The sequence below is a fragment of the Bos taurus genome, chromosome 6 (assembly GCF_002263795.3).
Source record: "Bos taurus isolate L1 Dominette 01449 registration number 42190680 breed Hereford chromosome 6, ARS-UCD2.0, whole genome shotgun sequence".
Lineage (NCBI taxonomy): Eukaryota > Metazoa > Chordata > Mammalia > Artiodactyla > Bovidae > Bos > Bos taurus.
Window position 1 is genome coordinate 92,966,446 of NC_037333.1, and position 16,920 is coordinate 92,983,365.

The following is a 16,920-nucleotide window of genomic DNA, read 5'->3' on the forward strand; positions in this document are numbered from 1 at the left end:
CTGTCTAAAGGGTAGTCTGAGAATGTTGATGATGAAGAAGTTGTAATGCTGAATAATAAAAGGCCACCTTGCCTTTGTGTACCACATAAATTTTCCACTTGATTTTATGAACAACCCTGAGTAGATGACTCCTGTATTAAAGATGGAAGAGTTGAATTGCAAAGAATGGAAGATACTGGCCCCATGTATTACCAATAGGTGGTGTGACTTGGCCTGGAGCCCTGGTCTTCTGACTCCTCATTCAATGTGAAGTTTGTAAGCTTCAGCACTATGCACACATTAGGCTTTGTAATGAGGACCATCCTCTGCAGTATAGGATGGTTAGCATCGTCTCCAGCCTCTCAGTACCCATCACCTGTTAGTATCCTCTGCAGTCCTGACAACCAGAACTGTCTGTAGGTGTGGCTGTCTTTCCCCTGGGGAGAGGGGCAAAATGAAAATGCCCACTCCCCTCATTTAGAACCACAGTGCATGCATGCTAAGTTGATTCAATCGTGTCCGACTCTGTGCAACCATATAGACTGTAGCCTGCCAGGCTCCTCTGTCCATAAGGTTCTTCAGGGGAGAATGCCCTCCTCCAGGGGATCTTTCTGACTCAGGGATCAAACCCAAGTCTCTTAAGTCTCCTGCATTGGCAGGAGGGTTCTTTATCACTGGGGCTACCTGGGAAGCCCATAGCACCACAATACTAGAAATCAACCCTCAAGTTCTTTTATTACATTTTCTCATTCCAGATCTTGCAGGGTTAGCTTAGAGATATTAAATACTGTTTTAAAAGGACCATTGCAAGGACTATAATAGAAATTTTGAAACTGGATGGCTACAGTTCATCTCCATTCATGCTTGCATACTCCCCTGAGGCAGCAGGTGAAGCCGAGTGTGATAGAAAGACACTCTTTGCTTTAATCTTCATCTTCCACCTCATACAAAACTTTCTCCAAGTTAGTGTCTCTACCCTTTCAGCAGAGAGCATAATAGGTTAGCCAGAATTGATATACCCAGTCTAGGCTGCTATTCAGGGTGCATACCTGAAACTCAGTGGGGACAGTGCATATTCCCCTGGGACAGGATCACCTCACTTAGCCATTGGCTCCGCATCACCTGAGGAAGCCACTGTTTCACATCAGCACAGTGTGTTGCCAAATAATAGCATGGTGTGTGATCCGAATGGTAGGATCTGTGTCTTCATACCATGTGTCACCCTGTGCTGCTTGATTTAGGGCTTCCCTGGTGGCTCAGCGGTAAAGAATCTGCTTGTAGTTCAGGAGATGTGGGTTCGATCCATGGGTGGCAAAGATCCCTGGAGGAGGGCATGGAGATCCACTCCAGTGTTCTTGCCTGGAGAATTCCAAGGACAGAGGAGCCTGGTGGGCTACAGTCCATAGCGTCACAAAGAGTTGGACACGACTGAAGTGACTGAGCATACACACATGCTGCTTGATTCAGTCTGTGTTATGTAGGGTGGTGGAAACCACGCTAGAGGACCTCCTGTGAAATGGAAGGTGCTGCAGGGCAGGCTGATGTTGGAATTAACGAAAGTTCATAATGATTGGGGCAGGTATATGGATCAAGATAAAAAATCCCAAGCTGAACTTTTCAAATAAGGGAGCCCTAGGATGTAAAATAAGGCCAAGATCTGGAGGAATAACAAACATCTCAAGTAAGAGGGGGTATCAGGGACTTTTCATAGCCTCTCTAATGACACTTGTCATTTGCTTGCTCGTCTTCTGTTCTTGCACTTGTGAGATCTTCTTTTCTTGATTTAAGATTTCTGAGAACATTGACAATATTTTGTGTACCTTCACAGTGATCTTCCTTATCCCCCACCTAACCTGATTCTTGGCGCTGAACTTTTCCCAGAGTAGGTGCTCAATAAACATCAGGACTCAAGCAATAAGTAAATCCTGCTCCAGCTTATCCATATCCTTGTCCCACGGGCATGTTGATCTTTGACCACCTGACCTGTTTGGCGAGTGGCTCAAGGACCACAGATCTGCAGATGGGTTAGTTAGAAATCTGCTTGACCTTCTACTTTTTCAGGAAGAGTTTTGAAAATCTTCTTCTCCCCTCCTCCCTTGCAATTCACCCCTCTCTTCTAACACAGCACACGGAAAGCTCTAAACTGGGTAAGACAGCGTGCATGCTTGTTTTCCCATATGCAACTTTCAGAATCTACTCCCCCGGAAAGTGTTATAATTATATTTCTGCAACTTGATGTAACTGAGAAGAAGGCTGGATTTTAGGAACTGTAGTTTGAAGGAGAAAAACAAATCCCTAGTGGTCTACTTCTCCAAATAGAAATAGAAGAACAGCTTTTTTAAAGTTGAGATAAAATTCTCTACTTTCAGTCTTAATCAATTTAAAATGATCATGTTTCTCGTCTTTCTGTTCTTCTTTCCTCTCTTTCTTCACCTTTTTAGATGCTTGCCAAATCCTTCTTAATGTTATTCATTTCCTTGAGTGGGTTAAATGCTTGTCTGGGTTGGGTCTGAATCTCCCCTTGTCACTTGCATCACTAGGATTGTTCCTGAATCTTGGAGCCTTTTCTGTTTTGCTCCCTTTGCTTCTCTTAGAAAGCAGTTTCCAGAGCACTGCTTCTCCTGTTGAACGTCGGTAATCCTCTCTTTAGCCTCCGGCTTGTATCCCATAGGGCAGGTTATGGAGTCTCTCTCCCTGTAGATATAAAATAGCCTGATGTTTTGAGAGCTTTGCAGTGGTGAAATGGAAGCTTTCCCCTGAAAGAGAGATTTAGAAGTGGCTTTAGGGTAGAGTAAGTGTAGCGGGAAGAGAATCTGTTACAGCAATGCTATCCCCAGGGAATAGACTTGAAGGGAAGGAGAATCAAGATTGGGTTGAGCTCAGGGTGGCATGACAAGGCCACCTTTAATGAAACAACTTTGCCTCATGAGGGGACCTCTTTTTCTGGCATCGTGGGCCGGTGTTCCAGCAAGTCCAGACAAGCCCCTACATCTTCCTTGGAGTGAGAAAAACACTTGAGCCTTTTGGCAGACTCCAGGTTATTTAAGAGTTTTGCATGGGCTTATTACAGTCAGCATTTGGGGAGACTATTTCATCCATGACCTCCCAAAGCTATCCTTTCAAATTAGCTTTTGGATCTCTGCCCAGCCTTGCCAACCAGTTAGGGAGACAAGCCTGAAATATGTTTTCCTAAAGGGTGTTGGAATGCTTTTTCCCTGGTCTTTTCCCCACAAATTAGCTTGTGAAAGGGAGGAGAAAGGACCTTAACCTCTTTCTTTTCCTCTTTACTAATTTGATCTCAGCACCAGATAATGTCCTGTCCGAGAAGATGGTGCTTGGAGATTTGCTGAAAAAGAAAAGTGGCAGGTGGTAATGCCCCAGTGCCCACATCTGATTGAGTACAGGAGCGTGGAAGAAGTCTGCTTGCTTTGCCCGGCTGTGAGGCTAAAAGGAGAACTAATTTATGTGTGTGAGGGAAGAGATGAATATTGAATTCTGCAGCCTTGTTTTCATCAAAGTAGAGGATGTAATTACAATATGCACCAAACATCCCCAGATATTTAGTATTCTGGATCTATAACATCATAACAGGAACAAATTATATAAAGAAAAATTATTTTTTTGTTCTGTCTGTAAGCCAGACAAATACTTTATGACCGTATCTTTCCTTTGGACTTAAGTCAACAGCCAACCCGACTTGTTATTTGGCTATGCAAAAGAATATGTCTAAGATGTTGTCTGCGGAATGTGCTTTTGCCCAGTGTCAAAGTCTCATGTTTCAGAAAGGTATTAATGGTGTTGGGATGGTACAGCTACAACACAGGTCTTATGGGAGCATTGCTTTGTATATGCATTATTTCTTGATATTACAGAGCTTTCTTTGCTGTTAACTGTGCTCATGAAAATTAAAACATTTGTGACTATAGACAACACCGTGAGATTAAAAAAATATGTTTATATATCATGTATTAATATCTGTCCCCTATCTGTCATCTATCTATCTATCCGTCTATCTTTCTATCTATCTGTCCATCTACCATCTATCTGGCTACTTCTCTATCTACCTATGATCTAGCTATCTATCAGCATGTATCAAACTCCTTGATCTCTGGTCTCCTTCTGGTGAGAGAGGTGTCACTGACTTAGGAATAGGAGTAGGAGATGAAAGTGGAGGTGACTTTTCTCAGAGAGGTAAGAGTAATTCTTCTCCATCATTCTGTTCAGTTTGGATCACTGTCTAGCTTCTATGGCTTTGACATCAAGAGTGGAGTCACCCTGACAAATGTTCTTTGTTATTCCCATAATTCTCAAGCTTATTGTGAAGGGAGAATCCGTTGCTTAAATTTTATGTCTCTTGAGATAGATAATAGATTCACATCACTGGAGAGCTTGAAGGTACCAAAGAGATGAGCTAATATAGCCCTCTTGCCTTACAGTTGAAAACGCTTTGGCGATTGACAGGTTGTTATTATAATTAATTTTTGTGGTCTCAGTCTGAGAGGTGGTATGATTGCAAGTGTTTGAGAAATGACAGCTAGTGTTTCTCAGTAGTAACAAAAACGAGCTCTTGTTTTAATGTCTGAATGTTTAGAAGCAATCTCTTAACTTTTAGTAGGATAAAGATGTTCACTTCTAATTACTTTATAAGATGCTTTCAAATTTTACTTATTTAAGATATATAAATGATTTATTAGATATTTTAAACAGTACTTTTGCTCTCTGATGACAAAGTGAGTATTAGTTTATTGGTGAAAATGTGGAAAAAATATGCAAACAGATAAAAATCCACTAGTTATCTCCAGCTATGAAAACCACTATTGTTTCCTCAGTTGTTTTTTTTGGGGGGTGAACGGGAGATGGTAGTGAATATGGATGGGTAGATTGATAGAGATATACATGGTTTCACATAAGGTAATTATACTCCGTGTACAGTTTATGGCTTAATTTTTATACAACATGCAGTAAATAATTCCCCTTGGAATACTCTTGGAGAATGTGATTTATTATTATTAATTTTATTATTATTAGAACATTATTATTTATTAGGTGCCTATTATTAGGCATTTGGGTAGCTTCCAATATTCACTAAAATATTTTCAATTTCACTGTAATGAACAATGAGGTGGAATTCTTTGTATTCAAACTTTTTTGTGTGTCATTGATCATTTTCTTCAGATAACTTCTTAAAAGTGAAATTAGTAGGTCAAAGCATCTAAAGAGTTTGAGTATTGAAGCTGTGACATCTATGGTCATTAAAATTCAATTTTAAGTCTTCTCTGTCTAAAGATAACCGCAGTGGGAATATTACCAGTAATACGGCTTTTTTTCAAGTCCGATTACCTAGGGTAGTTGCCGCCTGGCAGAGTTGTTCCGGGTGCTATCATGAGACGAGTCTCTGGGTAGGAGAGTTCCACTCCACTGCAGCTTTACTAACAATAGCTACTGTGAATTTTAAACACTTCTCATATTGATATTAAAATATATCATTTAAGTTTATTAATATTTCTTTGTAGTTAATAAAGTTCTATATTTAAGTTGAATATTCTACAAGCTTGTTGCTATTTTTTTTCACTGGGATTTTATTTCTTTTTTAAGGAATATAGTACAGTGTACTTACAATATAGTATTAGTTTCCTATGCACAACAAAGTGATTCAATATTTTTATATATCATGAAACGATCACTACTGTGAGTCTAGTTACCATTTGTCAGCATATAAAGTTATTTCAGTGTTATTGACTATATTCCCATGCTGTACATTATGTGCCTATGAGTTATTAATTTATTAGTATAACTGGAAGTTTGTACTTCTTAGTCCCCTTTGCCTCTTTCACCCATTCTTTCATACTCTGTCTGCTCTGATGGCCACCTGCTTGTTCTCTGTATCTCTGAGTCTGTTTCTGTTTGGTTTTGTTTATTCTTTTGTTTTACTTTTTAGATTCCATATATTAAATATAAGTGAAATCATACAGTATTTGTCTTTCTCTATCAAACTTATTTCACTAAGCATAATTCACCTCTAGGTCTATCCATGTTTTTGCAAGTGGCAAAATTTCATTTTTTTATGGATGAGTATTATTTGTGTGTGTGTGTGTGTATGTGTGTGTGTGTGTGTGTGTGTGTGACATCTTCTTTATCCATTCATCTCTTGATGGACACTTAGGTTGCTTCTATATCTTGTCATTAATAATGTTCCAATGATATGAACATTAGAGTGCATATATCTTTTTGTATCAGTGCTTTTGTTTTCTTCAGATAAATACCAAAAGTGGAATTATTGAATCATATGATAATTTTATTTGTAATTTTCCCTCAAAAATTAAATCTCCATACTGCTTTCCATAATAACTGTATCAACTACATTCCTACCAACAGTACAGGTAGGTTCCCTTTTCTTTACACCCTTGCCAACACTTGTTTCCTCTTGTCTTTTTGATAACAGTCATTCTGTCCGGTGTGAGATGATATCTCATTGTGGTTTTGATTTGCATTTCCCTCACGACTAGTGGTGTCATGCATCTTTTCACCATCCTGTCGGCTATCTTTGCATCATTCTTTAGAAAAACGAATCTTCAGGTCCTGTGCCCATTTTTTAATTGGATTTTTAAATATTGAGTTGTATATGTTCTTTTTATGTTTTGGATATTAATCCCATATCAGCTGTATGGTTTACAAATATGTTGGTTTTAAGCTGATAGTCACTTAAGTCTGAACACATTCTAAAAACACTAGATTTTTACTTCCCCTGCAACACATTTTATGTTTTTAATGTCATATTTTACATTTTTTACCCTGTCTATTCTTTAACTACAAATTGTAATTATGGTTGATTTTCCAATTTTTGTTTTTTTTAATTTTACTTGCTTTTCAAGTAGTTGATCTTTTGGCTTTACTATGTATATGCCTTTACCAAAGAGACTTTTTGTTCATATATTTTCTTGTTTCTAATTATAACCTTTACTTCTAAAGAAGATCTTTTAGCACTTTTTGTAGGGCCAGTTTAGAGGTGATGGACCCTTAATTTTTGCTTGTCTGAGAAACTCTTTATCTTGCCTTCAATCCTGAATGATAGCCTTGGTATCAAGTATTTTTGGTTATGAGTTTTTTCCTTTCAGTACTTTAAATATATCACACTACTCCTTTATGTCCTGCCAAGTTTCTGTTGAAAAATAAATTGATAGGCTTATGGGACTTCTCTTGAATATTGTGCATTGTATGCCTCTTGCTGCCTTTAAAATTCTCTATCTTTTGCCGTATTAATTATGATCTGTCTTGGTGTGGATCTCTTTGGATTCATCTTGTTTGAGGCTGTTTCCTTCCCCATGTTAGGGAAATTTACAGCCATTGTTTCTTCAGGTAAGTTATCTGCCCCTTTATTTCTCTCTCCTCCTTCTGAGACCCTGATAATACAAATGTTGGTATGCTTGATACTGTCTTAAATTATCTTCATCTTAAAAAATTCTTTTTTTTATTTTTTGCGGTAGTGATTGGGTGATTTCTATTACTTTGTCTTTCGTGTTGCTTATGTATTCTTCCATATCATTTAATGCTCTTGACACCCTCTAGTGTATTTTTCTTTTTCGCTATGGTATTCTTCAGTTCTGATTGTTTCTTTTTTTATATTTTCTAACTCTTTGTTGAAGTTTTCCCTGTTTTCTGCCATTCTTCTCCTAATTTCTATAAGCATCTTTATGATGCTTATAATAGAGAATTCAATTTTTTTAATTCTTTATCAGGTAATTTACTTACTTTTATTTCATTAGAGTTTTTTTCCCCTGGGGTTTTATCTCGTTCTTTCCTTTGGAACAGGAAAGAACTATGTGCTCATTTCATTTGATTTTCTGTGTCTATTCCTGAGAATTAGGTGAAACTGTTATCTCTCCTGCTGTTGGAGCTGTGGTCTTGTGTAGAAGTGTTTCCAATGTAGGTTTCATGTGCTGGGTGGCACATGAAACTTGGCAGGCCAGTTAGGGGTGGAGCAGAAAGGGTGGGGTGGGTTTTAGGGTCTTTTAGGCTGGGCTGAGGCATCCCTGCCAAGATGCCTGGAGCTGAAGTGGACACCAGCCATGGCTCTCCTGGGCTGGGCTGGGGTTGCCATGTTGGTGGGATGGTTAGAGTTGGAGTGGGCCCAGGCTCGAGGGTGGGCTGGGGCTGCCTTAGCAGGCTGACTAGAATGGCAACTTTTCAAACTGCTGCCTCTGTGCTGGGACTCAGAGAGAGTAAGTTTGTGCACAAGCCCTTTAAGGGGGAGTCTTGGTTTCCTATAGTTCTCTGGCTTTCACAGATGTCCATCTCACGGGTTTTCAAATCCAGTTGTGGGGCCTCATCTTTTCAGAGCAAGTCCCAGGGCTATGGGACCCAGTGTAGAGCTCTACCCAGTGTAGAGCTTGAATTCCTCACTCCTTAGGGAGGTCCTCCAAGTTTGTGATATTCCATTCTGCGTTTGGGTTCCCTTCCAAGGGTATGTGTCCCCACCTACCCATCTTGATGAGGTTTTTTATTTATATCCTTAATTGTAGAAGAGCTGTTCTGCTAGCCTGCAGGTTGTTCTTAAAGAGAGTTGTTCTGTATGTAGTTGCAATTTTGATGTGTCCATGGGAGGAAGTGAGCTCAGAATCTGCCTACTCTATCATTTTGATCTCACCTCCAGTCTCTTCTTATTGCTTGTAAATGGTTTTATATATTAGAGTATAATTCTAATTAATGATCTGCATTTAGAAAAAATGTTTGTCATTTACCTTTAAAATTTTTCTCCCAATGTATTCAATATATTTGACTTTTAAAAGTTTAACTCATCAGAATGTATCAGTTTTTCTCCTATCATTTCTTCCTTTGCTTTTATGCTTAGGCCTTTTAAAGCATAAAGGTCAATTGCCTGCTATGTTTTATTAGCTAACAGTTTATTAGCCAGTTGTGGACTTGCCCATTTACTTATATGCTGTACTAAATTTGAAGTTTTATATTTAATTATAGAAGAAGTAAAAATTGATGGGGGAGGAGTTGGCCTTGGCATCCCGGTCTGTTGCCATGATCCCAGGCAGCACATAGGTGTGAAAAGGAGTAGGAAAGCCATGGACTCATGGGGAAAGGGTTAAGCATCTCCTACGTGCCACTTCCCTTGCTGCCTCTTTAACAACTACCTCATGCAACCTTTACAATAGCCAAGTGAGCAGGTTATCTTCATACCATTTCAGGTTTCTCTACCAGGAAACTGCAATTTAGAAAGATTAGGTGAAACACGCATAGTCCCCAAGGCAGGGAGAACTGAGCTGTGATCCGAGGACACATATACTTCCACGGAAACCTTTTGTTCATCCAAGTCAGTACATTCCTTACGTTTCTGTCCTCTGGTACTCCCAGTAGGTCCTGGGAAAGTAATCTTCATGATGGCAAGGCAATGTCTTGGTTCCCCAAAATTTAGATGGCTGTGACAACCTATTACTATTATTGTTACAATAATAGCACAAGTTATTAGTAATTCCCAAATGTCAAACTTGGCATGCTTGCAACCTGGCAGCAACTTGCACAATAAAGGCATAGTGACTTGTTTAGGTAAGACAGAGTTCTTTTGTGTTTGAGAGAGGGGGAATAATTATTCTGGATGCTGGCTTGAGGAGTAGCAAGAGGATGTTTATTTTCCATGCTTCTCAGTGACACAGTTGAAATCCCCAGATTATAGTTAGATGACTGAGCACCTAGAACGTGGGATGTTTTTAATAGAAGCCTATATATGATCTGTGCAGAATCAGATTTCATCATATACTACACTTAATACAGGCAGAGGAAGGCACTATTGAAGAAAATGTTATAGGAGGAAACTTTATTGATTAAGCTCACTTTTTTGCATACGTCTTTTAAAAGGCCACCATCATTCCACTCTGCCATTGAGAACATAATGTATTTTGATAGCTACTTCCCCAAACAATCGACATATTTGTAGCTTTTTACATTCATGATTCTCCACTGCCCTCTGAGCATGGCTTATTTAGATACTTTTGAAAAGTGTTAGCTGCTCAGTTGTGTCTGACTCAACCTCAGGGACTGTAGCCTGCCAGGCTCTTCTGTCCGTGGGATTTCCAGCAAGAGTACTGGTCTGGGTAGCCATTCTCTTCTCCATGGGATCTTCAACCCAGGGATCGAACCCAGGTCTTCTGCATTGCAGGCAGATTTTTCACCATCTGTGCCACCAGGGAAGCCCTTAGATACTTTTGGTAGTTAGTAAATGTTATGTATCAAAGCATGGATATGTTAGATCATCAGTACAGTGCCAGCTTTGGGAAGGTGGTGTCCTAGCCTAAAGTGGGCCAGGAACTTCTGGTGTGTGTAGATGGGCACCCTCACCAGGAATGAGTTGGCTTACTGGTTGGACAGGTGCCTTCTGCTGGCTATCCCACCTTCCCTGGGACCATAAGATCTCTGGGATAGGAGAGAGAGAGAAGACTTGGGGAAGGGAGAGAGAGGACGGGAGTGTGGACACTCATCAGGGTAAAAGGCAAAAAAGAAACAATCGGAGTATGAGCTGCTGAGAATAATGTAGCTAGTGTAAAGAATTCAGTAGATATGGATGCATGTATGCATATTTTACTTTGGTCCTCATAGAAGTTTTTTAAATAATGGGATTGGGGTGATTTTTCCTTCATTGTTGTGCTTTTTTGGAATTTTCAAACATAAAATCTTAAGGATAAATATTACTCAGCTGTGAAAAGGAACAAATTTGAGTCAGTTCTAATGAGGTGGATGAACCTAGAGCCTATTATACAGAGTGAAGGAAGTCAGAGAAAGACAAATATTGTACATGAACGCGTGTGTATGGAATCTAGAAAGATGGTACTGTCAACCCTACGTGCAGGACAGCAAAGGAGACACAGATGTAAAGGACAGACTTTTGGACACAGTGGGGAAAGAGAGGGGTGATGATTTGAGAGAATAACATTGGGAACATATACATTAGCATATGTAAAATAGATAGCCAGTGGGAGTTTGGTGTATGACATGGGGAACCCAAAGCCTATGCTCTGTGACAACCTAGAGGGCTGGGGTGGGGAGGAAGATGGACGGAGGGAGAGGGCCACATGTATGCCTGTGGCCGATTCATGTTGATATATGGCAGAACCCATCACAATATTGTAAATTAATTATCCTCCATTTAAAATAAATTTTAAAATTTTTAAAAAGGAAAATAAAAATCAGTTGCTAAATTGGTCTCTGCCTTCGTATATTGCAAACTCTGATTTCAACCTTATAAGCCTAGAGCGTTCTTCTGTCATATTGGAGCTCCGTCATTCCCTTGTTTAAGAGAAGGCTTGTTTCTGTTTGATCAAATGCAAGTCTATGTTCTCACAGTAACGTTCTTTTTCTTTTCCTAACACCCAGCACGGGACAGCGTGGGCCTCCTCCCCTTGCAGCACGTGCTCTTGCACTCATGGGGAAGTCCGATGTGCCCCCCAACCATGCCCACCACTGATGTGTGGACACCAGGAGCTGGAATTCATCCCCGAAGGGAGCTGCTGCCCAGTCTGTGTGGGCCCTGGGAGTGAGTATGAGCTTGTAGAGAGAGACCCTCTTTGCCTGTGAGGTTTACCTGGTGACATCCCAACTCTTCTCTTTCTTGCCTAGTGTGTGGCTCAAAGATCCCTGACCCCATTCCTTATTGGAACCGAGCCATAGCCTTGCACTCGGCAGGAAGTGATGTTGTAAACCGTGAGGTTGGAACAAATGCTTAAGCTCCATTCCAAACTTAGGGTGCTGAGGCTCTCTGATTTATTATTTTGTCTTGGCCGGATGAAACCCTTTGTGTTCGCAGCTCTTGAGGAAAAAAGGAGGAAGGATCAGATCCTTTGATATGATTCCATAAGGCCCAGGTAGTTCCTACGGCTTTTGGTGGACAGAAGAACAAACATCACTTCTGGGTATCAGTAGTATCACAACACTAAGTCTGATGGCTGGTCTTTAAGATTTCATGTCTTTCTCCAAAATGCACTGAGCTGGAAGCAGTATTTCATTTGTCTTTATGGCCTCTTTGCTGGACAGATTATGCCTGCCTGTGAACTGAGGCACAGCCCAGCAAGCCAGGCATATGCTTCCAGCCCTCTACTTAAAATTCATGCTTGGGACCGAGTACCCTTTTATTACATTTTAGAGTTATATGTTCCCTTTCCATTTTTATACTTAAGTAGCATATACTTCAAAACAAATACAAATTATTGTCACTGCTGTATTATATTCTCTCCTGGTGTATAATAGCTCAAATTACTCTTTTTAAGTAGTACCTGGAAGATATATTGTAATCTTGCCTTTTCTCTTTAAAAAGACTTCTGGCTTCTTTCTGATTCCCAGTTATTCCATTCCTGGCCACCATTTACCCTGGAGAATCATTCTGGGGATGGCAAAATATGGTAAGGGAATGATGAAAGTAGAGTGCATTCCTCCTGCATTTCAGATGTCACCCACCAGAAAAACACAGCCAGCCAACTTTGGGCCAGATAAGCCTGCAAGGAAAATTATTCCAACCACAGTGTTTAGGGATGGGGTGGAGGGTGGGCTGTCTGGGTTTGTGGGCTCTTTTCTTACATTTTAGGAGAATTTCTGATTTACTCTCCATGAGAAAAATCTATTGGAAGCATTTTGCCTGGAGAGATTGGAGGATCAGCCAGCGCCAACTCCATAATTTCCTGGGTGCATAATAAAAATGCAGGGCCCTTTGTTCAAAAAGCACTTCCCCAGTGGCTCAGACAGTAAAGCATCTGCCTACCATGTGAGAGACCCTGGTTCGATCCCTGGGTCAGGAAGATTCCCTGGAGAAGGAAATAGCAACCCACTCCAGCACTCTTGCCTGGAAAATCCCATGGATGGAGGAACCTGGTAGGCTACAGTCCTTTGGGGTCGCAAAGGGTCGGACGCAACTGAGTGACTTCAGTTCACTTGTTCAAAAAGCAGGGTGGGGGAAGCTTTGGTTTTTCTTCCATGATCTTTCTCAGCCTGTCATGTTTTTAATTTGCTGTTAATGTCACCCACCCTCAGGCATGGGGATATTTGCTGGGTGGGTGAGTCCTCCTCAGGCACCCTAGACCCCTCCTGCTACGTGGTACTTAGGGTGCATGCACTCCTGAGGCACCTGTACCCAGGTATCCAATATGGGTGGAGGGTGGTGGCTTTCACTGGGCACAAATTTGGGCTCAGGCTCCTGAGAACCCAGGAAGGCAAGGAGGCAGGGGGAGGTAGGGCCATTCATGAACTGAGGCTCCAAACCCCTGGAAATGCTACATTTCCCACCAGACTTCACTTAGGAAACTCAGAGAGAAAGTTGAGAACTCCATACAGTGGCTCCAGAGCTATACCCCAAGCCCAGGGCCCCCTAATTTGCATCATGCCCCAGAGCACAAGACTATGTGTGACTGCATTGGCATAGATGCAGCCAGCCCTGAGATCATGGAGCAGTTAAGTTCAGTCACTCAGTCCTGTCTGACTCTTTGTGATCCCATGGACCGCAGCATGCCAGGCCTTCCTATCCATCACCAGCTCTCAGAGTTTACCCAAACTCATGTCCATTGAGTCGGTAATGCCATCCAACCATCTCATCCTCTGTCGTTGCCTTCTCCTCCTGCCTTCACTCTTTCCCAGCATCAGGGTCTTTTCAAATGAGTCAGCTCTTCACATCAGGTGGCCAAAGTATTGGAGTTTCAGCTTCAGCATCAGTCCTTCCAAAGAACACTCAGTATTGATTTCCTTTAGGATGGACTGGTTGGATCTCCTTGCAGTTCAAGGTACTCTCAAGAGTCTTCTCCATCATCACAGTTCAAAAGCATCAATTCTTCAGCGCTCAGCTTTCTTTATAGTTCAGCTCTCACATCCATACATGACTCCTGGAAAAACCATAGCTTTGACTAGACAGACCTTTGTTGGCAAAGTAATGTCTCTGCTTTTTAATATGCTATCTAGGTTGTGCAACACCCTCAGTAACCCTTACTGCTCTAACCTTCCAGAATCCTGTTCCTACGAAGGCCATGTGTTTCAAGATGGGAGGACTGGCCATTGAGTCGGTGCGCCAAGTGTGTGTGTAGAAATGGGGTCGCCCAGTGTTTTGCAGCTCAGTGTCCTCCTCTGTTTTGTAACCAGGTAAGGAAGACAGCCTCAGAAGACCCTTCACAGACTGTTAACTTCACTATTTGGGAACCTGGAGTCTCTTCTGAGATGATGGCAGGCAGGCCTTGCAAGTACTGAAAACGAGAAGCAAAAGCTGTTTTATTTTCCTTATAGTTTTGGAGACCACCCCTGAGACATTTCTTTTACCCTTAACAGCTACAGATAGGTCTAATTACCAGTCATTTAAGCTAATTGTTACAGAATGAAACTGAGCCTTCAGGATACACACAGAGGAGCCGCCAAACTCTAGTTGCAGGTGTTCCAAAAATGTCTAGCCAAACATCTGGAAAATTCAGTAAGATGATAGGATTGTTATTGCTTGTCAATATATAAGTACAGACTGCTTTTTAAAGACATATAGATGTTTCTTTGAACCTGATCATCCAGATGTACATGATTTAATTCTTAATGGTTCAGATTACCAAAGGATTTTTTTGTGGGGAGGTTTAAAATAGTGGGAACTTGTTCTTCATTTAAAACTGATCTGAGAAGAGGGTGGGATGTATGGAGAGAATAACATGGAAACATATATTACCATATGTAAAATAGATAGCCAATGGAAATTTGCTGTTTGACTCCAGGAACTCAAGCTGGGGCTCTTTGACAGTCTAGAGGCGTGGGATTGGGGGAGGGGAAGTGGGAGAGATGTTTGAGTGGGAGGCAACGTGGGTAGACCTCTGGCTGATTCATGTTGATATTTGGTAGAAACCAACACAATACTGTAAAGCAATTATCCTTTAATTAAAAATAAACAAGTTTATTTATTTTTAAAGTCCTTAAAAAAAGGACTTTATGTGGCCAGAGCGCAACTTCTATAAAAATGTTTTTTAAAAGTAAAACAAACAAACAAAAAAACTGATCGGATTTTCAAAACATTACTCTTTCATACAGATTTGCAGGCGAAAGTCAATTGCAAATAAATTTTGTATCCATGGTATTTTGTAGTTTTTTATTCTTCCAGTAGCTCCCATGGATGTTCCTTGGCAGTTGACAGATAACCATGAAAGGAGCTTGCCTCCAGTTGAAAAATAGCTCATTTTTGATCTGAGAAAAAGCTGGAAGCCAGCATTCAGTTGATACAGAGCAGTACTTTGTGTCAAATAAAACAAAATCAATAACATTGCATATTGTGACAATTGGGCAATATTTTTTAAGGCAGACAAAAGGCAATTAGGCTAGAAATGCTAAATGCCAAATAAAGGAAAAACGTATCTAATTGAAAGACCAGATTGCATTACCCACACTACAGCAAATACTGCACACTTACCACGTTATCTCCATTCATCATGAAGTCTTGTCCTAGCTTTCAGATTGCAAATGAGCTTCTTGGTAGAGTTGCAGAATATCTTACATTTAAAGATATTGTACTGTTGGAGCATTTTGACTTACACATCCCAGGGTTTAGTCTTTTGTGTAAGAAGCTTTAATTAAGCAGTTTGCCACCATTACAATAAGGGAGGTGGGAGGAGGGAAGGAGGAAACACTCCGTTGTGAACCTTCTGCTTCAAGTCTTTAAAAACAACAATGACTGCATATCATGGGTTAGCTTGGAATACCAGAAAGTGCTGGTTCCCATTTTTTAAAATGCTAAACTCTAGCTTCAAACAGTACTAACTTATAGTTTGCATGAATTAACTTAAAAAGATGAAATTTGTTGCCATACTGTAGAGCTAATTGGTATGCAAGCATTCTGAAGTCTTGACAATAGATTGATTTTAAGCACTCTTGCATCAAGTTTATAGTTTTGCTTTGACATTCAAAAATACCCAACTGTCAGATTATTTAAACCATTTTTCTTGATTTAATATCACTATTAAAACATTGGGTGTTCTGATGATATAAAGAGGCAGTCAGTCCTAAAGGAAATCAGTTCTGAATATTCTTTGGAAGGACTGATGCTGAAGCTGAAACTCCAATACTTTGGCCACCTGATGCGAAGAACTGACTCATTTGAAAAGACCCTGCTGCTGGGAAAGATTGAAGGCAGGAGAAGGGAACGACAAAGGATGAGATGGTTGGATGGATTCACTGACTTGATGGACATGAGTTTGAGTAAACTCCAGGAGTTGGTGATGGACAGGGAAGCCCGGCATGCTGCAGTCCATGGGGTCACAAAGAGCTGGACATGACTGAGTGACTGAACTGAACTGATAGAGTTAGTGCCTTGGTCGGAAACATAATCATTGTCACCATATCACCATCCCCACATTTGGGGTATTTATTATGTCATAATCATTAATTTAAAATCTTTTTTATTTTCATAATAACCTTATGAAGTATGAGCTATTATTATCATCCCGTGTTGCTGTAGACAAAGCTGAGATACAAAGTTTGAATAATCTGCTCAAGGGAAGTATCTGTGCTTCTAACCTAGACAGCTTGACATTACAACTTCAACAGACCACACTTGAGTTCGATTTTTACCTGTTACACTACATCACCTCCCCAAATGATGAGTCACATATTGTTTACATCTAATAATAATCACAAAACAATAATTGCTAACATCATCAATCACGATTGCAAGCATTTTATATGAGTTAACTCATTCAGTATTTAAAAAAAAAAGTTCATCAGAAGAAATGTATTTCCAGTCTTGAGCTCTAAAAAAATTTGATTTTTAAAATAAAGTGTTTTTTTTTTATTGTAAAAGGAATCTGTGTTCATTAAGGAAAGCTTGAAAAAAGCAGTAAAGGAACTGATCATCCATATTTCTACCATTCAAAAAGATCATAGTAGAACTTTTTTTAAAATTCATTCCAATTTTTTGGTAGGCAAATATGGATATATTTCGTAGTT

The 16,920-nt window shown here is 40.2% G+C and overlaps 1 protein-coding gene across 1 annotated transcript in view; it reads left to right on the forward strand.

Annotated features, from left to right (window-relative positions):
* The window catches only part of FRAS1 (Fraser extracellular matrix complex subunit 1), a 534,366-nt gene that overhangs the window by 205,324 nt on the left and 312,122 nt on the right, over window positions 1–16,920 (forward strand). Inside the window, 3 exon segments of the mRNA XM_059887796.1 lie at window positions 11,353–11,512; window positions 13,962–13,997; window positions 14,000–14,094. Coding sequence (XP_059743779.1) covers window positions 11,353–11,512; window positions 13,962–13,997; window positions 14,000–14,094 — 291 coding nt within the window.